The sequence below is a fragment of the Anguilla rostrata genome, chromosome 11 (genome assembly GCF_018555375.3).
Source record: "Anguilla rostrata isolate EN2019 chromosome 11, ASM1855537v3, whole genome shotgun sequence".
Lineage (NCBI taxonomy): Eukaryota > Metazoa > Chordata > Actinopteri > Anguilliformes > Anguillidae > Anguilla > Anguilla rostrata.
The window spans coordinates 36,059,631-36,082,399 of NC_057943.1; the positions used below are offsets into that span (position 1 = coordinate 36,059,631).

At 43.9% G+C, this 22,769-nt stretch overlaps 1 protein-coding gene across 3 annotated transcripts in view; it reads right to left on the bottom strand.

Moving 5' to 3' along the window:
* syn1 (synapsin I) overlaps window positions 1–11,967 on the bottom strand; it is a 36,961-nt gene extending 24,994 nt beyond the window's left edge. For 2 of the 3 annotated variants that reach the window (XR_010324199.1, XM_064299676.1), the window contains exons 1-3: window positions 10,853–11,967; window positions 6,105–6,162; window positions 1,174–1,265 (exon numbers count right to left, since the gene is read on the bottom strand). Coding sequence is in view for 2 of the 3 variants with exons in the window: in XM_064299676.1 (XP_064155746.1) it covers window positions 1,174–1,265; window positions 6,105–6,162; window positions 10,853–11,154 (452 nt within the window). In the remaining variant the exon portion in view is untranslated. The remainder of the gene's footprint in view (window positions 1–1,173; window positions 1,266–6,104; window positions 6,163–10,852) is intronic. The other variant, XM_064299677.1, reaches the window with a different exon arrangement.
* Between the last annotated feature and the right edge of the window lie 10,802 nt (window positions 11,968–22,769).

The window sequence follows — 22,769 nt, forward strand, 5'->3', positions numbered from 1 at the left end:
TGAATAGAGACACAGTTGGTGTACTGCACAGTGATAGAGACACAGTGGTTATGCACAGTAATAGACACAGCTGTTACTGCACAGTGAATAGGGACACAGCGGTGTACTGCACAGTATAGGACACAGCTGGTTTACTGCACAGTGAATACATACACAGCTGGTGTACTGCACAGTGAATAGAGACACAGTTGGTGTACTGCACAGTGAATAGAGACACAGATGGTGTACTGCACAGTGGATAGAGACACAGCTGGTTTATTGCACAGTGAATAGGGACACAGCTGGTTTACTGCACAGTGAATACATACACAGCTGGTGTACTGCACAGTAAATAGAGACTCAGCTGGTGTACTGCACAGTGAATAGAGACACAGCTGGTGTACTGCACAGTGAATAGAGACACAGATGGTGTACTGCACAGTGAATAGAGACACAGCTGGTGTACTGCACAGTGAATAGAGACACAGCTGGTTTATTGCACAGTGAATAGAGACACAGCTGGTTTATTGCACAGTGAATAGAGACACAGCTGGTGTACTGCACAGTGAATAGAGACACAGCTGGTGTACTGCACAGTAAATAGAGACACAGCTGGTGTACTGCACAGTGAATAGAGACACAGCTGGTGTACTGCACAGTGAATAGAGACACAGCTGGTTTATTGCACAGTGAATAGAGACACAGCTGGTTTATTGCACAGTGAATAGGGACACAGCTGGTTTACTGCACAGTGAATACATACACAGCTGGTGTACTGCACAGTGAATAGAGACACAGCTGGTGTACTGTACAGTGAATAGAGAGACAGCTAGTGTACTGCACAGTGAATAGAGACACAGCTGGTGTACTGCACAGTGAATAGAGACACAGCTGGTGTACTGCACTGTGAATAGAGACAGCAGCTGGTGTACTAGACAGTGAATAGAGACAGCAGCTGGTGTACTAGACAGTGAATAGAGACAGCAGCTCACAGAACAGACTTTGATTAAGAACACTTGCTTCACTGCATCCCTTGATTTGACAGAGGATGTTGCTACAATGAGATGGACCTACAAATACACTTTGACATATTAAAACATCAGGGTTAAAAATGAGCAAAGCTATTTCTTAAAATTATAGCTTGCAAGCTTGATAGCTTATCTGTGGAGTACTTCCGAATAAATGAAAACCTACTTGGTAATCTTGCTCCCATTTCGGATTGCCTCAATGTCCACACTGTAGCTTCCAGTTGCATGAGCCACCAGGTTAATTTCTGAGAACTCCGCCTTAAAGGAAAAATGGTTATGAGAAACTGGAACTGCAGAGATTAGCAGTCATACACAGTGCCACCTCAGGATTGAACATGTACTGGGAGTGCAGACCTTTCTGAAATATTTTTTATAACTTTGGAAGTGATGTTCCAATGCACTGTTTAAAGAATTCATTTGTTTTATGAGTACTTTGTTCATCAGAATCATAACCTGCGTTACTGTAGTTACAGGTTAAAACTTAAACTCAAAAACCAATGATCACACCAGTGGTAATCAGGGTCTCATGAAAATATCCTGGTACAACAACAAAATAGCATATTTCTGCTTCCATAACCTGCCATCTCTGGTGTCATTTCCAAACTGTTATTATTATTATTATCATTATTATTATTATTATTATTATGTAATATTTTAACTCCAGAAAGGCCGCATCACGCTGTTGTCCAGCAGTATCAGACTTATCCAGCATTAGAGCATCGATGATTTCTGCACCAGCAGCGACCTTTATATATTTATTTATTTTATAAAGATGAGAAAACCATACATTGCAAAACTATTTTTTTTCAAATAACGGACACAACTGAATCAATTTAAACGTTTGTATTTCTAAATTATAGCAGTTTTGTTATATAGGCTAAGGAACACTGAGAAAAGCGCTAAAATGTGCATGACAAAACACAAAATGGAAAAGTCATTAAGAAATACAAAGTGCAATATTATTTCTTATAAGCAAAACTACGCTTCTACACAGCCTACGCACTGCCGGTCTCCTCTTATCAATTCCACCGAGAACGCGCAGCTTTGGTGGTTTGCTGGGACCGCACGCACACAGATCAATTACATTTCACGCAGTTGTCATGTAGCTGCTCTATTCAGTTTATTCAATGTTTCAGAGAAACTGAAAATATGTCTGTGGTATTATGTCTGTGGAGTTCTATGCCTATCATTTCTATAACTACAGAGTCCACAATTATTCATCCCCACCCTAAAGGCTTTATCACCTTAATCACACGATTGCAGTAAATGACTTTTGTGTGATTATATGTGCAAAATTAGTTTTGATAACGCTTGATTGGAAATTTCATATAAAAGTTCCAGTCATAGTGTGCCAGAGCAGACAGAAACACGCTTGCACTTGGGTAAAACCACCTGTTGTCTCTTGTCTGGAGGGGGGTTTTGTAACGAAAATGGCACAAACTTGCATGCATTTCTTTATTGAGTTTTCTTCTCATTTTAAAAGTGCAAATATTTAGGAAAGTCATGGAAGGAGGATCGTACAGCATTTACGACGTGGAGTAATTTTAATTTTAAAGTCCCCAAAGTGTGATGGTGTTGCTCTGGTCTATCTAGTGTTAAGGGAAACTCTCGCTCGCTGTCTCTCTGCAGGTGGGTGCATCTAATTGACAATGTCTGTTTCACTGATGTCTGAGTGAATCGCATTATTAAAGTGGTGAGGAAAGAGGTCTGAATCCGAATACTATTGGCCAAATTCAGGAAAAGAAAACATTTGGAGAGAATTCGGGGCGACATAGCTCAGGAGGTAAGGCCGATTGTCTGGCAGTCGGAGGGTTGCCGGTTCAAACCCCGCCCTGGGCGTGTCGAAGTGTCCTTGAGCAAGACACCTAACCCCTAACCCCTAACTGCTCTGGCGAATGAGAGGCATCAATTGTAAAGCGCTTTGGATAAAAGCGCTATATAAATGCAGTCCATTTACCATTTAGAATGCATTTGAGTGTTATATGAATATGGTATTTGTATTCGACACCATCTGTAATGGGTACCGTCGATGTGAATTTGGGTCAGTTGTTCAAGATACAGATGGGGCTGGGTCAGTTGTTTGGGGTGAAGATATAGATGGGTCAGTTGTTTGGGGTGTAGATGGGGCTGGGTCAGTTGTTTGGGGTGTAGATGTGGCTGGGTCAGTTATACAGGATGTAGATGGGGCTGAGTCAATTGTTTGCGGTGTATATAGGGCTGGATCAGTTGCCTTAGGCTTAGGTGGGGCTGGGTCAGTGGTTTGGGGTGTAGATACGGCTGGTTCACTTGTTTTAGATGTAGATGGGGTTGGGTCAGTTGTTTGGGATGTAGATAGGGTTGGGTCAGTTGTTTGGGCTGTAGATATGGCTAGATCAATTGTTTGGGGAGTAGATAGAGCTGGGTCAGTTGCCCGAGGTTTAGGTGGGGCTGGGTCAGTGGTTTGAGGTGCAGATGGGGCTGGGTTAGTTGTCCGAGGCCTAGATAGGGCTGGGTCAGTTGTCTGGGGTTTAGATAGGGCTGGGTCAGTTGTTTGGGTGTAGATAGGGCTGGGTCAGTTGTTTGGGGTGTAGGTGGGGCTGGGTCAGTTATCTGAGGTGTAGGTGAGGCTGGGTCAGTTGTCTGTGGTGTAGATGAGGCTGGGTCAGTTGTCTGAGGTGTAGGTGGGGCTGGGTCCACTGTCTGAGGAGTAGGTGGGGCAGGGTCAGTTGTCTGATGTGTAGGTGGGGCTGGGTCAGTTGTCTGAGGTGTAGGTGAAGCTGGGTCCGTTGTCTGAGGTGTAGATGGGGCTGGGTCAGTTGTCTGAGGTGTAGGTGAGGCTGGATCAGTTGTCTGAGGTGTAGATGGGGCTGGGTCAGTTGTCTGAGGTGTAGGTGGGGCTGGGTCAGTTGTCTGAGGTGTAGGTGGGGCTGGGTCAGCTGTCTGAGGTGTAGGTGAGGCTGGAACAGTTGTCTGAGGTGTAGATGCAGCTGCATCAGTGATTTGAGGTGTAGATGGGGTGGGTCAGTTGTTTGTGGTATAGATAGGGCTGGGTCAGTTGTTTGAGGTGTCAATGGGGCTGGATTAGTTATTTGAGGTGTAGATGGGGGTGGGTCAGTTGTTTGAGGTGTAGATAGGGCAGGGTCAGTTGCTTGAGGTGTCAATGGGGCTGGGCTAGTTGTTTGAGGTGTTGATGGGGCTAGGTCAGTTGTTTGAAGTGTAGACGGGGCTGGGTCAGTTGTCTGAGGTGTAGGTGGGGCTGGGTCAGTTGTTTGATGTGTAGATAAGGTTGGGTCATTTGTTTTAGATGTAGATGGGGTTGGGTCAGTTGTTTGGGATGTAGATAGGGTTGGGTCAGTTGTTTGGGCTGTAGATATGGCTAGATCAATTGTTTGGGGAGTAGATAGAGCTGGGTCAGTTGCCTGAGGTTTAGGTGGGGCTGGGTCAGTGGTTTGAGGTGTAGATGGGGCTGGGTCAGTTGTTTGACACATAGATGGGGCTGGGTCAGTTTCTGAGGTGTAAGTGGGGCTAGGTCAGTTGTTTGACGTGTAGATAAGGCTGGGTCAGTTGTCTGAAGTATAAATGGGGCTGTGTCAGGTATTTTAGGTATAGATGGGGCTGGGTCAGTTGTCTAAGGTGTAGGTGGGACTGAGTCATGAGGTTGGGTCAGTTGCTTGAGTTATAGATAGGACTGGATCAGTTGTCTGAAGTGTTCATGGGGCTGAGTCAGTGGTTTGAGGTGTAGATGGGGCTAGGTCAGTCGCCTGAAGTATAAACAGGGCTGTGTCAGTTATTTGAGGTGTAGATAGGGCTGGGTCCGTTGTTTGAGTGTCAATGGGGCTGGGTTAGTTGTCTGAGGTGTATATGGGGCTGGGTCAGTTGTTTGAGGTATAGATGGGGCTGGGTCAGTCGCCTGAAGTATAAACAGGGCTGTGTCAGTTATTTGAGGTGTAGATAGGGCTGGGTCCGTTGTTTGAGTGTATGGGGCTGGTATTTGAGGTGTATATGGGGCTGGGTCAGTTGTTTGAGGTATAGATGGGGCTGGGTCAGTTGTCTAAGGTGTAGGTGAGACTGAGTCATTTGTTTGATGTGTAGATAAGGCTGTGTCAGTTGTCTGAAGTATAAATGGGGCTGTGTCAGTTATTTGAGGTGTAGATAGGAATAGATCAGTTGTCTGAGGTGTTCATGGGGCTGGGTCAGTTGTTTGAGGTGTCAATGGGGCTGGGTTAGTTGTTTGAGGTATAAATGGGGCTGGGTTAATTGTTTGCGGTGTAGATGGGGCTAGGTCAGTTGTCTGAACTATAAATGTGGCTCTGTCAGTTGTTTGAGGTGTAGATGGGGTTGGGTCAGTTGTTTGAGTTCTAGATGGGGGTGGGTCAGTCCTTTGAGGTGTAGATAGGGCTGGGTTAGTTGTTTGAGGTGTAGTTGGTGACGTATCTTAATAAAATAAGAATATTTAAACAGTTTTAAAAATGCATGAATATTTCATTGGTAATGAAATATGAACATTTAATTCATATGAAATATGAGCGGTTTTAAAACGCCTCCATGAAAAGGGGGCAGTGTTAATAGCAGTGCACTGAGAAGGTGATTATCAGAAATAAGTATAGGTTAATTTCTTAAGTGGGGATCAAGCAGGTTCCAGTGTTCAGAAGCTAAAGCACCTGTCTTTGTTTCAGTCAGATCATCGTCACAATCATGTGCAAATATTTGCCCTTTTCAAATGAAAACTGCTTTCTTTGTGTATCAATACTCGATTAAATCTTATTTTTACAAACCTGTAGATTAGTTTTGAGAAACGATTTTTGAGAATGAGGTTAATGATGCAAAGGCATCACTGATGGAGCCCATGTCTGTTTCATTCACCTGATGTGTCACTCAAAAATACCATTTAACGCTACTGTTAGGTGGTCAGTCCTGCCAACATTCAGATGAACCATGCAAAATACTGCCAGGATGCACGTTTATGAACCAGCCACATAGTCTGGTGACAACTTCCTGGCCAACTAATCTCAGAAATTACCATTTTAAACCAGTTTGAATATAAATACAGTTGCAGTGCAGAAGCAAAACACAGAAAGAAAGAAAGAAAGAAAGAAAGAAAGAAAGAAAGTGTCCTACCTGCTCCACTTTGATGTCAAATTCGCCATGCACCTTCTTGCCTTTAAAATATTTGGCCCTGAGTGAAAGACAGAATTTCTGAATGTCATGTTTTCACAGAGAGAAGCATGAGGCACAGAACTAATCAATGTCCAACACAGATGCCTTTGTTTTGCTATGCTAATATAGGCTTGTGTTGAGTCCAAAACTGACATCTTTATATTGGTTTGCTAATGTAGGTTTGTGAAGAGTCCAAAACTGACATCTTTATATTGGTTTGCTAATGTAGGTTTGTGAAGAGTCCAAAACTGATGTCTTTATATTGGTTTGCTAATGTAGGTTTGTGAAGAGTCCAAAACTGATGTCTTTATATTGGTTTGCTAATGTAGGTTTGTGAAGAGTCCAAAACTGATGTCTTTATATTGGTTTGCTAATGTAGGTTTGTGAAGAGTCCAAAACTGATGTCTTTATATTGGTTTGCTAATGTAGGTTTGTGAAGAGTCCAAAACTGATGTCTTTATATTGGTTTGCTAATATAGGTTTGTGTAGAGTCCAAAACTGATGTCTTTATATTGGTTTCTTGACTAAATTTGTACAACTTAATTTACATCTCTTTCTCTTCCTGGTTTATTAGAAAGGTTATTTTATGACATAAGCCACGTGCTTGCTTGTTTTGGCTTTGTTATGCCACAGAACTACAGATTTTGGCTGATCTGCAAGCGTGGAAGACATTTTGTTACATTTCTCAACTAGAACACCTCTAAGAGGAGTTTTTTGGTCCGTGGCATTCCAGATGGATAAGACTGCTACAGTACACACCCATCAGATGAGAGACATTTCCTCACAGACATCACAGGGCTCGACGTTAAGGATTTTTTTTTTTTTACTAATCGGGCCAGTAGGTCAGTGTTCTACTTGCCCCAGGTGCATTTCCACTGGCCCAGCTTCCAAAATAAATATAACCCCTTTTTTAAGGCGATACAGAGTATTTGCTTTCGTTGTAGCATAATTTCTACCTCTTTCTCTTCGACCTGGATAAGCCTTATTTACTGGCCCGATTAGGCCAGGTCAATCGCCTGGCCCAAACCAATCGCATAGCGGCCCCGGACCAGCAGGTACTCCTTAATGTTGAGCCCTGTAACACCAGGCAGACCACAGGAGTCCTGTCCTGAACCGAAACCCAACCCAACCTTGGTGGCCTGAGACTCCCTAACCCAAACCACCCTGGTGGCCTGACTGTCACACGAATGTGACTCCCTAAACAACCCAGTCTTTACTGACTCAACCGCTCTATAGGGTCCAGCCTGCTCTTGTGGTGAGAGCCTTTACTGACTGAGCCGCTCTATAGGTCCCAGCCTGCACTCGTGGTGATAACCTTTACTGACTGAGCTGCTCTATAGGTCCCAGCCTGCACTCGTGGTGATAACCTTTACTGACTGAGCTGCTCTATAGGTCCCAGCCTGCACTCGTGGTGATAGCCTTTACTGACTGAGCTGCTCTATAGGGTCCAGCCTGTGCTCATAATGAGAGCCTTTACTGACTGAGCCATTCTATAGGGCCCAGCCTGCACTCGTGGTGATAGCCTTTACTGACTGAGCCGCTCTATAGGGCCCAGCCTGTGCTGATAGTGAGAGCCTTTACTGACTGAGCTGCTCTATAGGGCCCAGCCTGCACTCGTGGTGATAGCCTTTACTGACTGAGCCGCTCTATAGGGCCCAGCCTGTGCTGATAGTGAGAGCCTTTACTGACTGAGCCGCTCTATAGGCCCAGCCTGTGCTCATAATGAGAGCCTTTACAGACTGAGCCGCTCTATAGGACCCAGCCTGTGCTCATAATGAGAGCCTTTACAGACTGAGCCGCTCTATAGGACCCAGCCTGCACTCGTAGTGAGAGCCTTTACTGACTAAGCCAATCTATAGTACCCAGCTCGCACTCATAATGAGGGTCATTACTGACTGGACCACTCTATAGGACCCAGTCTGCACTCGTAGTGAGAGCCTTTACTGACTAAGCCAATCTATAGTACCCAGCTCGCACTCATAATGAGGGTCTTTACTTACTGAGCCACTCTATAGGGCCCAGGCTGCGCTCATAGCGAGTCTTTACAGACTGAGCCACTCTATAGGGCCCAGCTGGAACTTGTAGTGAGAGCCTTTACTGACTGAGCCGCTCTATAGGTCCCAGCCTGCATTCGTGGTGATAACCTTTACTGACTGAGCTGCTCTATAGGGTCCAGCCTGTGCTCATAATGAGAGCCTTTACTGACTGAGCCATTCTATAGGGCCCAGCCTGCACTCGTGGTGATAGCCTTTACTGACTGAGCCGCTCTATAGGGCCCAGCCTGTGCTGATAGTGAGAGCCTTTACTGACTGAGCTGCTCTATAGGGCCCAGCCTGCACTCGTGGTGATAGCCTTTACTGACTGAGCCGCTCTATAGGGCCCAGCCTGTGCTGATAGTGAGAGCCTTTACTGACTGAGCCGCTCTATAGGCCCAGCCTGTGCTCATAATGAGAGCCTTTACAGACTGAGCCGCTCTATAGGACCCAGCCTGTGCTCATAATGAGAGCCTTTACAGACTGAGCCGCTCTATAGGACCCAGCCTGCACTCGTAGTGAGAGCCTTTACTGACTAAGCCAATCTATAGTACCCAGCTCGCACTCATAATGAGGGTCATTACTGACTGGACCACTCTATAGGACCCAGTCTGCACTCGTAGTGAGAGCCTTTACTGACTAAGCCAATCTATAGTACCCAGCTCGCACTCATAATGAGGGTCTTTACTTACTGAGCCACTCTATAGGGCCCAGGCTGCGCTCATAGCGAGTCTTTACAGACTGAGCCACTCTATAGGGCCCAGCTGGAACTTGTAGTGAGAGCCTTTACTGACTGAGCCGCTCTATAGGTCCCAGCCTGCACTCGTGGTGATAACCTTTACTGACTGAGCTGCTCTATAGGGTCCAGCCTGTGCTCATAATGAGAGCCTTTACTGACTGAGCCATTCTATAGGGCCCAGCCTGCACTCGTGGTGATAGCCTTTACTGACTGAGCCGCTCTATAGGGTCCAGCCTGTGCTCATAATGAGAGCCTTTACTGACTGAGCCATTCTATAGGGCCCAGCCTACACTCGTGGTGATAGCCTTTACTGACTGAGCCGCTCTATAGGGCCCAGCCTGTGCTGATAGTGAGAGCCTTTACTGACTGAGCTTCTCTATAGGGCCCAGCCTGCACTCGTGGTGATAGCCTTTACAGACTGAGCCGCTCTATAGGGCCCAGCTGGAACTTGTAGTGAGAGTCTTTACTGACTGAGCCACTCTATAGGGCCCAGCCTGTGCTTGTAGTGAGTCTTAACAGACTGAGCTGCTTTATAGGGCCCAGCCTGTGCTTGTAGTGAGTCTTTACAGACCGAGCCGCTCTATAGGGCCCAGCCTGTGCTTGTAGTGAGTCTTTACAGACCGAGCCGCTCTATAGGGCCCAGCCTGTGCTTGTAGTGACTTTACAGACTGAGCCACTCTATAGGGCCCAGCCTGCACTCGTAGTGAGTCTTTACTGACTGAGCCACTCTATAGGGTCCACCCTGCACTCGTAGTGAGTCTTTACTGACTGAGCCACTCTATAGGGCCAGTTACTACATGGCCGAGAGGAAATGGCTGGAAATTGCAATCTCTGGAATATGAAGGTATTACTGCTTTGCGTTGTATAATGGTTGCTAGGTAAACATGTGTGGGTGTGCATGCACTGTACTGTACAAGAAACAGCTTTAGCCACATATAGCACAAGTCACCAAAATGCAATCCTGAAATGATATATTTTCACCTGTGATTTGCTTGTCAACAACTGACGTATTAAAACAGTAGAATTGATAGCAACATTGGCAGTCATGCAATCAATCTTCTAGCCGCCCAATTTGACAACCTTCCTTTAAAATGCGGTATTACATGGCTGGGTTAACTCGTTGATAACTCATTAACTTGATAATAAACAGCTAATAAACGTGGGCCAATTATTTTTGCGTTAAAAACTTATGACAGAATAATTAGGTTTTGTTGTTGCTTTTATCGTTCCAAACGTTACTATATGGAATGTGAATTTTATTGTTTTCTGAAGTGTGGCAAAACCTCATCAATGAATCTAACGAGCGACACCTACGGTGAATCGCAAACAAACCATCATTGCCTCTATTCGAGTTTGCTAATATGCTACCCCCTGGTGGCGTCCTTGGCCGAAACACAGCATCCGTGCTTCTCCTTGGCATCTAATTAAATATTTATTTCTTAGCTATTATGCGCTATATCATTTTGCTGTTTCCTCCCAGAGCAGTAAGTTATGTGTGATTACAGTGCAAACGTACAGCCTCCGGTAAGAAAGCACCAGTTACCAGTCATGTATGTATACATGGGTAACATTGCTCAGTTTAATTTATTTGTATCAATTTAGGTTAAATTGAAATCGATGCGTAGGTTATTATGTGAAAATATCGCTCGTAATATTTTTTCGGCCGCCGATGTAAATAATGCTGACTCATTTTGATCCGACTCAGTGATGCGCACGAGTGTAGCCTTATTCCATCAAGGATCCCACGCAATGTTCACACTTACAATAATTTTAAGAACGTGCATAGTCAGCCATCTATAAACTCCTATTAATAAAGCCTAAATTGCTCTAATTATTGCAGTGGCAAATCTAAACGTGAACTCATTACTGTACTGACAAAATAGGTATTTGCATAATCAAAGTATTTATCAGGGAACACGATCGTTCAGTCGGCTTACCAGTCTGTCTGTTGGTCATCGATAACCAGGAGGATCTTGGCTTTCGTCGGACCGCTGGCTCTGTCAGCCGCCTCGTTGAAAGTTGCGGCCGCTGCCGCAGTGGTCTGTTTGACAGCATTAGAGATTGAGGAGAAAAAGCCGGCTCCTGCGGACTGGCTGCTGGTCTGACGGCGCTCCGTTTGGCCCGGGGACACGGCGGGGCTAGGTTGTGGCGGGTCGGGACGCTGCAGGTCACTCATATAACCATTTGGCAGATTGGACATAAAATTGCTGTCCGACAGTCGGCGACGAAGGTAATTCATTTTGGCGTTCAAAGATACCGAGGAAAACGAAAGAAACTCTGATTTTCCTAGTTTTCAGTCGGTGTCTGTCCTGAGACAACCCCAAACTGGATGTACGCTCCGTCAGATATGACGCGTCTTCGTATAGGGGCTAGCTATAAAGAGCCAGGTACAGAGAAAATGAACACGATTCCGTTAACAGATGGAATATAGGCTAGCGGTTCACGATATGCCGGGGCTAACCTAAGAGGATCACGTTTTTCTGTGAGCACAGTCAAGGTAGCACCCTGGGAAATGCAAACAGTGGAAATAGAAAGAAAAACCTAAAAGACTTTCCTGTAGCCTAAATTTGATTTAACTCAAATCAGAGGAAAGGACTATTAAATCCACGCCTATGCTTTTCCATAAAAATGCTCCTTTTCAGAATTCCTCCTCGCACTCAGACCTGCGTCTTTTAACATCCCATCGTGTTAAGTCGATAATAACTAACAACTGAAAATAAAATGTTTATCTATAGACCGACAAATTGATAGCGGACATGAATGCACTGATACCGCCATAGGATGCTGTAGGCTACCCCGGGTTTAAACACTGATTTTCTTTAATTTGCACACAGCGGTTTCTTGGTACAGTTTTTTGTTTTGTGCTGCGTAAATATAAAAATGAACAGGATTAAAATAATTGCTGAACTCAGAGAGCGAGCCGTGCGCCCTTTCCGCCTCAGACCCCGCGAACGATGCTTCTGGCTATGCTCGTCGGAGTCGGAGGTAGGATGGGGCTCCAGAATTTCCGGCTATTGCACCACCCCCTTCCCACTCCACTGAAGTTCCACACTATTTTTTCCTTCCGCCCCTCGTCACCACCCCTGAACTGAGCTCAAGCTGACATTTGGTTTATCCTGCGAGAATTGGGGACAGGTTGAGATGGTGCGTCGTGAGGGAGGTTCACTGAAAAATTAAAGGGCGGGGCGTTGCCATGGTAGGAGAAGGTGAGATACGCCTGCCTGTGTGTGGGCTGTATGTAAGTGCGTCCACGCGCCGCAGATCTAGCCAAATGGATCTTCCTTCCTTTTGAGTGCAAAGCCACAGCCTCTGCAGACAGGTATCCAAAAGCTGTATTAAAGATTATATAGGCTGCAAAAATTATTGGCTAAATTTACTGCAAAAAGTAAAATAAAAAACAGCTACATTTTCTGGGTGTGTAGGCTATGTATCCAATAAAGACCAACAGTATTCGAGTTACAATAGTTTTAATTTGATACTGAACATTTTGCGGTCTGCTAATCGCAATCAAAAAACCGTTTCAGCACGCATATTCCAATTTTTAGGATTGGATAACCTATAGACCAATAAAACTGCATGTAACCCGATGCTACTGCATGCTTTCAGTAATGCAGCTATTTTATATGTATATATTAATGTTTTAATTAATTCATCTAATATTTGAAAGGGTACTAGACATCCAGATTTACTTTAAAATATATATATATGCGCATGTTTTGTTTCCGTGTCTGTATGGGGGAGACCCGCATGTATAATTGGCGATAATGTGCTCTTTAATGAAGCAAAGCGGCAGGCCCATCCGCGGTACTGTGGCCTCAGTTCATTGGTTTATATTCCCACCCTAATGTCATTACATCACTACAGTGGTTTCACCAGGCTACAAACAGATAAACACACAGGATATGAAAGCATTGAACGTATACCATCATGGTACAAGTCCCATGGAATGTAGTTTTTTCAATATATCCTTTGAAAAAAAATCACCAGTGGTGGCTTTTTTACCTCCAGAATCTGCCCAATAAATCTCAACCCTCTTGCTTGGTATTGCTCAACAAAGCATTTTTTTAAAATGACCCATTTGTGTTCTTCTGCCACAAAAGATAAATGCTTCACATAGCGAAGCAGAACTGGCCACAGCAGTACATGCAGGAAGCAAAGTCGCTTCTCTCACCGATCTGGGCCCGCTCTGGGTACTTAATGCAGATCTCCTGCTTTCAGGTCCTTTCATACACAACACAACACTCCCATCTAGTGTACGATTTGGGAGTACAAGTAACTTTTCAATATTTTCTAAATCCTCTTCCTGTTTCAGTTCCCTCAGTGCTGCAGCTCTCAGCCTTTAGTGGTCATTAAACATTAACAAGACCAGGTTAAAACCTAGTATATGGCTTGACCTAACATACGTGATCCGGCCGACCAATGGTGTAACTTCATAACTCGGCCAACCAATGGTGTAACTTCATCACTCAGTCGGTCAATCACTCACAGACATTCACGTTTGTAGGGCTGGCCCCGCTGTTGCGGTCCAGCCAAAAACGAATGACTGGGCATCTCCATTTCTCATTACATTCATCCCTTTCAATACACACTTTTCTGAATCAGCTGAACTGATTATTGCATTCAGACAGAATTTGTTATAAATCTTACAGTAGCAACGGGGTAATTTAATGTATCAACACAATTTGAACCACTTAGACATTTTATCTACACTCATTTACATGTACTTTGTCCTTCTAACCACTTTTCTGAGTGTAAGTTTGAAAATCCCTTAGCTAAGAAGCTGGTCTTCTAATTTTGTTTATTTCCATGGTGCTTGGGTCAGTTGTATTGAAAGGGTTATAATTCCTACACGGCTCACTGGATATGGATGTAAGTACCCTTAAATTAAAGCTAACAGTATTTATCGTTTCACTTCAAAACCATTGTGCTGGATTACAGAGCCAAAACAACAAAAAATGTGTCACTGTCTAAATACTTAGTGATTGCCCTGTATATACACATGTATATACAAAGTTATTCCTGAAATGAAAGATAAAAGCTATGAGGAAAGACTTAAGATACTTAATCTCTTCAGGCTTAGTAAATGGAGACTTAGGGGTCATTTGATTGAGGCTTTTAAAATTATAAAGGGGATTAACAAAGTGAACTACAAGAGATTCTTGAGGTTCTGTTAGTAGAACGAGGGGATATAAATGAGAATTAGCAAAAGGTAAATTTCACACAGACATTAGGAAGCATTTGTTTTCACGCAGAGAGTAGTCACCGTGTGGAATAGCCTGCCAAGTCACGTAGTAGAGGCAGAAACTCTGGGGATTTTCAAGACCAGGCTCGATATGGTGTTAGACACGATCTAGCATGTAGGTAATCAGAGCACTAGGCACAATTTAGTTAGGAAAAGGCAAGCATTATTGGGCTGAATGCCCTGTTCTCCTCATTATGTTATGTTAACTCCTGCTCCTTGCCTATTTACCTGTTATCAGTGACCCATCAGTTGTCTCACCTTCGTTTTTCTGCTTTGAAAAGGAGATCACTGATTCAATTCCGGTGAATTTGTGATCATTTCACAGGTCATGTCAGAATAATGATGGCCAGTTTCCCAGGGTTGTTTGTTTCTTTGCTATGTCCGTGTGGTGTAAATGCGATTGGCGACACACGTCCACAGCACGCCATTTACATCTGCACCCATTTCCTTCACGGCGCGGGACGCTTTATGAAGTCACATGAACACTTCTTCCGCAGTTTCGAGACTGTCTCTGGAACAAATATGATGGAAATGTGGAACTAATATGGAACCAATATTGACCACCACCTCCCAGGTTCTGCCAGGGGTCATCGCACATGACTCTACACGCGCGTTCATTTTCATCGCCTGTTTTCATTGGACGACTGGTCGGAACCTTTTCAATTCAGCACCGGGACTTAAGGTTGTTGGTTAAATTAGGAGAATGAGGTCCAATTGAAATTGAGCGAGTTGAGATGAAGTTCAAGTGTTTTTTTTGTCATTGGTAGGCCGACACCATAAAGGCGTGGTCTATGACCAGTGCTGTTACATAGAGTAGTGTGAAATGTTACAGAATGTTACAGAAGGCACCAGTGATATGATAGAAAATAAAATGAAAAGCAAAAATTACACATTGGCATAGATTCTGCAAGTCTCTGGAACTCTATTGGTGGTATGGAACACCATTCTTCCAAAAGATATTCCCTCGTTTGGTGTTTTGATGATGGTGGCAGAGAGCATGTTGGTCAAACCTTCCAAAGGCGTACAATTGGGTTGAGATCTAGTGACTACGAGGGCCATAGCATATGATTCACATCATTGTCGTACTTATCAAACCATTCAGTGACCCCTGCAGATGGGGGCATTATCATCCTGAAAGAGACCACTCCCATCAGGATAGAAATGTTTCATCATAGGACAAAGATAATCACTCAAAATGACTTGATTGATTTGCAGCGACCCTTCCCTCTAAGGGTACAAGTGGCCCCAAAACATGCCAGGAAAATTCCCCCCACAGCATAACAGAGCCACTGGACCCCCTCACTGTAGGGGTGAAGCATTCAGGCCTGTACCATTCTCTTGGTGTACGCCACACATGCACTCGCCCACTTGTCGAGAATATGGTGAATGATAATTCATCTGACTTTATAATTTTTTTCCACTTCTCTGAACTCTCAAATGCACATTCGGATGTTAATTGCTTAATTGTATCATGCAGTACTGCTGTATGGAAGAATCTGCATTTGTTATGTTTCTACACCCGTTTATTCACCTTTTAACTTCAATTTGTCACCTGTCTGTACGTTTCTGAAAACACCACTGGTGACAACAAGAGTGAACTCAGTGCTATACCAATATAGCATACCGTACCTCTAATAAAACACTTAAACGTCTCTCTGCTGTACCTGAATATTACTCACATTCAGATACTACAAACTGTTTAGGCATTAATTAAAGTGTTGTTATGTATGTGAGGTACCACCGAGGGGCAGTATTGTGCTGGGGAAAAATTGTAATGCACAGAAGTGAAGACAGAAGAGAGCCTATACATTTTGCATTATTGTCAACATTAGTGCTAGACTATCAAGTCAGGAGACATGAATGCTCGTCACAAGAGCATAGAACATAGAGAACCTGTGGACATTTGGGGCAACTTGCAGAATCTACTGTATTGATAAGAAACTCTGGTAAATTGTGGCATGTGTTTGCTACCCCCACTAGATGGTTTCACTGCGTGCTGTCCAGTGATGTGACAAATTAGGATTTCACTTGTAAGTGTTTTGGAGAAAAATTGCAGTGCAAACACAAACGCCGGATCTGGGATCTGCGTGCTGTAATCCCCCAGAGAGGCAGTACGTGCCAGAAGTGCTCAGCTGATGAGTTATCAGAGGCCCTTCTGAACATTCAGACCCTATACCAGCGACACTTCTGAACATTCAGACCCCATACCAGACACCCTTCTGAACATTCAGACCCCATACCAGTGACCTGGACATTCATTTTTGTCTCCTGAAGGGGACATGGGTCTTTGGTCTTAATCTGAAGAACTATATATGCTACTGTGCAGAAACCTACACTACACGGGACATTCAATACAAAATAAAATAATATTTTTGAAAATGTTTTCACTGCAAAATTTTTCTTATCACCCAAGAAACTTGTATTATGTCCAAAAATGTAAATACTTTAACTTAAATACTCAGGTTTCAGGGGGATATGGAACATTAACTTAAATTATGCAAACAAGAGCAAAACTACATTCCACTACTTTATCTGTTCTTCTACCTTTATGCCTCCCTTTGTTTCTCTCGACTCTTTTGTGTTCTGTTCTTTTATCCTGAAAACTAGCAATTCCATCTAAAATTTTAGCTTCACTAATTCCCCTGTGACGCTCTCACTCCCCACAGGATAAAGTCTGGGTGTTTGATTCTGTGAAATTCACACAATTTTCACCAGCTCTCTGCTCTCTGCTGCCCACTGAGCTTTGGGAAACACACAGACAAGTTAAGCGGTCAAAATAACCTGGCCTGTATCCTCAGTTTGACCTACACTGATAAAGTTTAAGGACTGATGTTTACCTATGAATAACAGTGCCCGTAATGTAGTATAAAATTAGGGGATTTTTGCCTTATTGGTGTATACGTTACAGAAATGCAGTGGTCCCATTGGGATCATCAGTAAATCTAACAGATATATATTTTCTGTTTCTAGAAATTTCTGTCGAAAGATTTGCATTTTCCAAATCACACAATTTGAACTTTTTTTAAATGTGTTTTTTTTTTTTTTTTTGCTTTGCCTTGCTCTTATTGTGATTGCTTACTGAACCAGTATGCAGGTTGTACTAAATAGCTACATGCACAGAGGTAGGTGATAAAATGATTGTATATTAAAGTATGGATATTTTCAATTAGTGTGTTAATGAAACGGGCACTGCATTTTTGGAGGTTGAGCTCTCCAGCCAGTGGCTAGTCATACTAAGACCCTTGAGATTCCCTTGCCTCCACCACCCAGGAGCCACAGTTGGGAAAAGCTACCTGTGTTATTTTCCTTGGAACCAGAGTCGGACTAACCAGTAAAAGACTGAACCGAGCGCTATGCTGTTGAGCAAGCTCCAGCAAGCCGTGTGAATCAATCTTAATCTAAATTAAATGACTGTCCACGAGACATATTCACCCTCCTGAGTTTGCAGTGCTCGTATGCCAGGTATGTGTTCCAGTTATGGCACCATTTATGGGTTTGTGAGGTAACCGTTTGGGCAAGCTTGTGCACGGCAGACCACAGAGTGCTCCCGTCACCTGGCTTTGGCGGTTCGTTTTAATGCACGCCTTTGCCTATCACGAAATCAACTCCGTTCACATTCGTCTGAAACCTTTAAAAACACAAAAGACATCATTTTTTTTGCAGACTTCAAAGGTGGCATTTTTTGAGAATGTCAGCGCCGTTGTGCATTCAACAAGACGCAACTTGTAAATAAGCAACTGAAATATTACCCGTTCTCCAAGTCCAGACCTCCTGAGAGTGGATGAACCGGCTGGGCGAGGTTTCCTGAAAGAATCCTCTGGTGAGATTGGAATGTGGGAGCTGCAGCACTGGGCCCTGTTGGGGCAAGATCCCTGTGATCATGACCTCACCCGCTTCTCACATTTCTCAGGTAACAGAAAAGCTGCGGCATGTTGCCTGCTAATCCCCGTCTCTGAGCTGTCCTAACGGGAGAGCGGCACAGACCTCACCCCTCCACCACCTGCCCCTCACCCCTTCACCACCTGCCCCTCACCCCTTCACCCCTCCACCACCTGCACCTGCCCCTCACCCCTTCACCCCTCCACCACCTGCCTCTCACCCCTCCACCACCTGCCCTTCACCCCTCCACCACCTGCCTCTCACCCCTTCACCACCTGCCCCTCACCCCTTCACCCCTCCATCACCTGCCTCTCACCCCTTCACCACCTGCCTCTCACCCCTCACCCCTTCACCCCTCCACCACCTGCCTCTCACCCCTTCACCACCTGCCCCTCACCCCTTCACCCCTCCACCACCTGCCTCTCACCCCTTCACCCCTCCACCACCTGCCTCTCCCCCTTCACATAGGGTATGTATTTATTTAATACATTTGGAGTGCCTCCATAATTTAAAATGTATTAATCAATGTTTTAAACTATATTGCAAAATATGTGGCAATATATTTTAATTATTTAAGGGATTCAAGTACCATCTGCTAGCCCTTGAATGGGAGAATGGGAGATTTATGGGTTTTAACATGTGATTAATGAAATGCTGGAAGGTGCTTATGGGACGTGGGGCTCTTTTAGGAACTGGTCTGACCTGAACAATCTGGAACCTGCACTTGAGGGTGAACAGAACTAACTGATATCAGTTGCTGGGGCGACTGTAGGGATTGTAGGGATGCAAGCCAATGTGACAGCTGTAAGCACTCAATTAAGAACACACGCATAAGCACACACATAAGCACACATAAGAACACACACATAAGAACACATATATGCACACACATAAGCACACATATAAGAACACACATATAAGCACACACACAACATAAGTACACATATAAAAACACACACATAAGCACACATATAAGCACACACACACATAAGTACACATATAAGCACACATATGAGTGCACACATATAAGCACACACACATAAGCACACATATAAGCACACATATGAGTGCACACATATAAGCACACACACATAAGCACACATATAAGCACACATATGAGTGCACACATATAAGCACACACACATAAGCACACATATAAGCACACATATGAGTGCACACATATAAGCACACACACATAAGCACACATATAAGTGCAGCTCAAAGAGAGGTCTGTTAGGGCACAATCCAGGACCGTTATGTAGACATGTCACCTAGGGGGGAAGACCAAGCACAGTATGGAGGGAGCCCGTGGGGCCCATCCACACACTGGAATAGTACCTTAACAGATACCAGATCATGGGGCCCATCCACACACTGGAATAGTACCTTAACAGATACCAGATCATGGGGCCCATCCACACACTGGAATAGTACCTTAACAGATACCAGACCATGGGGCCCATCCACACACTGGAATAGTACCTTAACAGATACCAGATCATGGGGCCCATCCACACACTGGAATAGTACCTTAACAGATACCAGACCATGGGGCCCATCCACACACTGGAATAGTACCTTAACAGATACCAGATCATGGGGCCCATCCACACACTGGAATAGTACCTTAACAGATACCAGACCATGGGGCCCATCCACACACTGGAATAGTACCTTAACAGATACCAGACCATGGGGCCCATCCACACACTGGAATAGTACCTTAACAGATACCAGATCATGGGGCCCATCCACACACTGGAATAGTACCTTAACAGATACCAGCCCTTGGGCCCCATCCATGCACTGGAATAGTGCTTTGTCAGGATGAGCCACACAGCAGCCAGCACACCAATGTTCTAACCAGAAATATTATGTTTTTATTGTCACATGCATGTACTGTTTGACTGTCTGTTCTGTCACGGAACCCTTCTCTCACGTGAGTAAGGTTCTTTTCCCCAGTAATATACCTGATGAGAAACGTGACACACATTTCCAGTTTTTCCAGCTAATTTAGTTTTCGCTATAAGATGTTGTTGAGTGTAGTACTTGGTACAATCAATACTTAATTTGTAATTAATTGAATTATTAAATGCAGTCTTAATAAGTATCAGAATTTACATGGTAACTTTCTTGTATTTTGTAGAATGCTGGGGTTACCTTCGGGGTTCGAATTATGGGGGGAATTGAGGGGGGGTCTGAGTCTTAATTAGGGGGGTCAGACTCCCCCAATTCCCCCCGTAATTCAAACCCTGGTTACCTTGATTTTTATTAGTGTTATGTTCCCTGAGCTTCATTGAAGTGGCCCTTCATGTTGACACAAACCTGAAGTGAACTCCTATATTTGGAGTGTGACTCATTATATTTGTCAATCAAATACCGTGTAGATACTACTGTTTAGACAACGCTGTTTACTGGCTGTATTAAAGGGTAACTACTTATGCATTTAAAGACATTTTTTATTCAAAATTGACAAAGGGAATTTCTAAACCAGCGAAGCCTGTTTTTCCACAGTACTTGTTACAGCAAGTATTGAGCTCTGAACTGTAGGTCTGTTTTTTTAGTAGGTACCAAGTTCAGTCCTGCAAATTTTCAGTTTGCCGCAGCTGTTGTGTTGTTTGTTCACCTGTTTGCTTTTATTTTTTTCCTTCTACTTGAACCTTGCATGTACTATGTTTGATGATTATGAAATTCTTTGATAAAACCCACTAAATAAATGGTAAACAAAATTAACATACCATTTACTGTAGTTTGCATGGAACTCCCAGAAACAGAACTGAACTAGCTTTCGTCTACTTGATATGAAACTAGTTTTCTGTGGTTAGATAAAGTTATTTAATCTGTTTAGGCCTGGGCAGTGCATGCCCCATACTTATACCTTTTCGAGAGTTTGGCCCTTTTCAGGGTTTCCCACAGAAAAAAACTACAATGACCACAGGCCCTCACTTCTGTGCACTCTGACCTCACTGTGAATGGACTTCATCGACCTCAGCTGTCAGGCTGCTTCCCCACAATAAAGCAAGATGTTCTCCAGCTACAATTCACACACTGAAGGGTCAGCTGGGATGGCTGGTCAGCAAGCAAAGAGGTGGCACTGATCCTGTCTACTGTGTTTCCGTTACAGCCTGGAGAAAACCAGACATGCACTGATTCCTTGGAAATGTGGGAACAGGCATGTAGACATCTTGAATTTCCAGAATGTATCATTAGTCCTCTCCCCATCTGCCACCGCAGTCCTGGCAGGTTCCAGACATATTTCCACCGGGCTCCCGGTTCTGCAAGAATGTTCAGTAGTTGAAAGGTTTGCTTGTTGCCCAAAGCTCTCTGCTTCTTCCCGGATCGGGAGGAGACGTGCTCTGTCCTCTGATACTCATCTCCTGTAGCTCATATTGCTAATTTCAGTACTGGCCCATGCTCACGATAGCATAAATCAGGCACGGCTACCAGCTCTGCTTGCCACCTCTTTTATTTTCTTTATAACAAATTCATAGCTGCTAAAAATACCCTTCCCAAACTGTTGTACCCTTCCAAAACATTTTCACGCGAAATTGTTTTGGACTGACGCATGTTTTTGCCCTCTTAAAAATTAGCTCACTAGCTAATAAATGAAAAAATAAAACAAAATAAAAACATATTGGGACTATTTACAGTCATTGCTTCAAAATGGAGATTTATGAAGATAGTGCTTGTGGTAACTCTTTGGATGCAGTTCTCGTTGGACGTGTGATTGGAGGTAGGCACAGGTAGGCACAGGTAGGGTCAGGGTGCGGTTGTCTTCACTGAGTCACCTGACTCGGTTCAGCAGGAGGGAGGTGTTAACACACGCATACCAACGGAAAGAATGTGCTGGAAAAAGCCACTGGAATAGGCACAGAACCTCTGCGCCTTTCCGGGCGTGTCCCGCCCAGCGCCTTCCAAACCACACCCCCCTCCTCCAGTTACTCTCATGACCAAAAAAACATTTACCCTGCGCAGAAAATGGACGTGAAAAATAAATGTGTCGATCGTGCACAACTGAGCGGCTTTATTTTTGTTGCAAGGTAGGCGGTTCCGCCCCTGGCTGCCTGCTTGTAACTGCCACCTTCGTGCGCATGAAAGCGCCCGGTTAAATGCCTCCGCATCGCTCCGGATGTGCCTTCCCAGGCACTGCTAGTGAATGAGCCCGGGTATCCAGAACATCTCCATTTTCAGACAAAATACCATCAAGTCACATAAGAGATGGTTGAGAAATGAATCCTCAACTGGAACCCGACAGTGATTTATTACACAGGTGGTTAAAGACGTGAAGGATTCACTTCCATGGAAATTACATCACATTACATTTACTTGGCAGACGCTTTTATCTAAAGCGAAAGGGAATTTGTTTGGGTTCCTGGAAATTTTACTTGGACCTTTATAAGAAGCACAGAACTTTACAGGAATGGTTTGAAAAATGTCATTCATGTTAGTTGAATTACCAAAAATTAGGGATAGTTATTTGTATTAATTTTATGGGGACATTTAAGAATACTCAAAGTGCAGTATTTCAATATCCATTTTCTGAAAATTCTTATAATGTCTTTTAGGCACATTTATGCTTTTCAATCCTAAATGATAATCTACAGGAAGGTTTTCCAGTGAGTTTTCATGCATTTTTTGTGAATTCCACAAAACTTTTGAACAGTAAATGCATGTGAATGCTTTTGACATTTTTTGGGGAGCAATCTCATCTTCATGTTACCTCGCACCCAAAC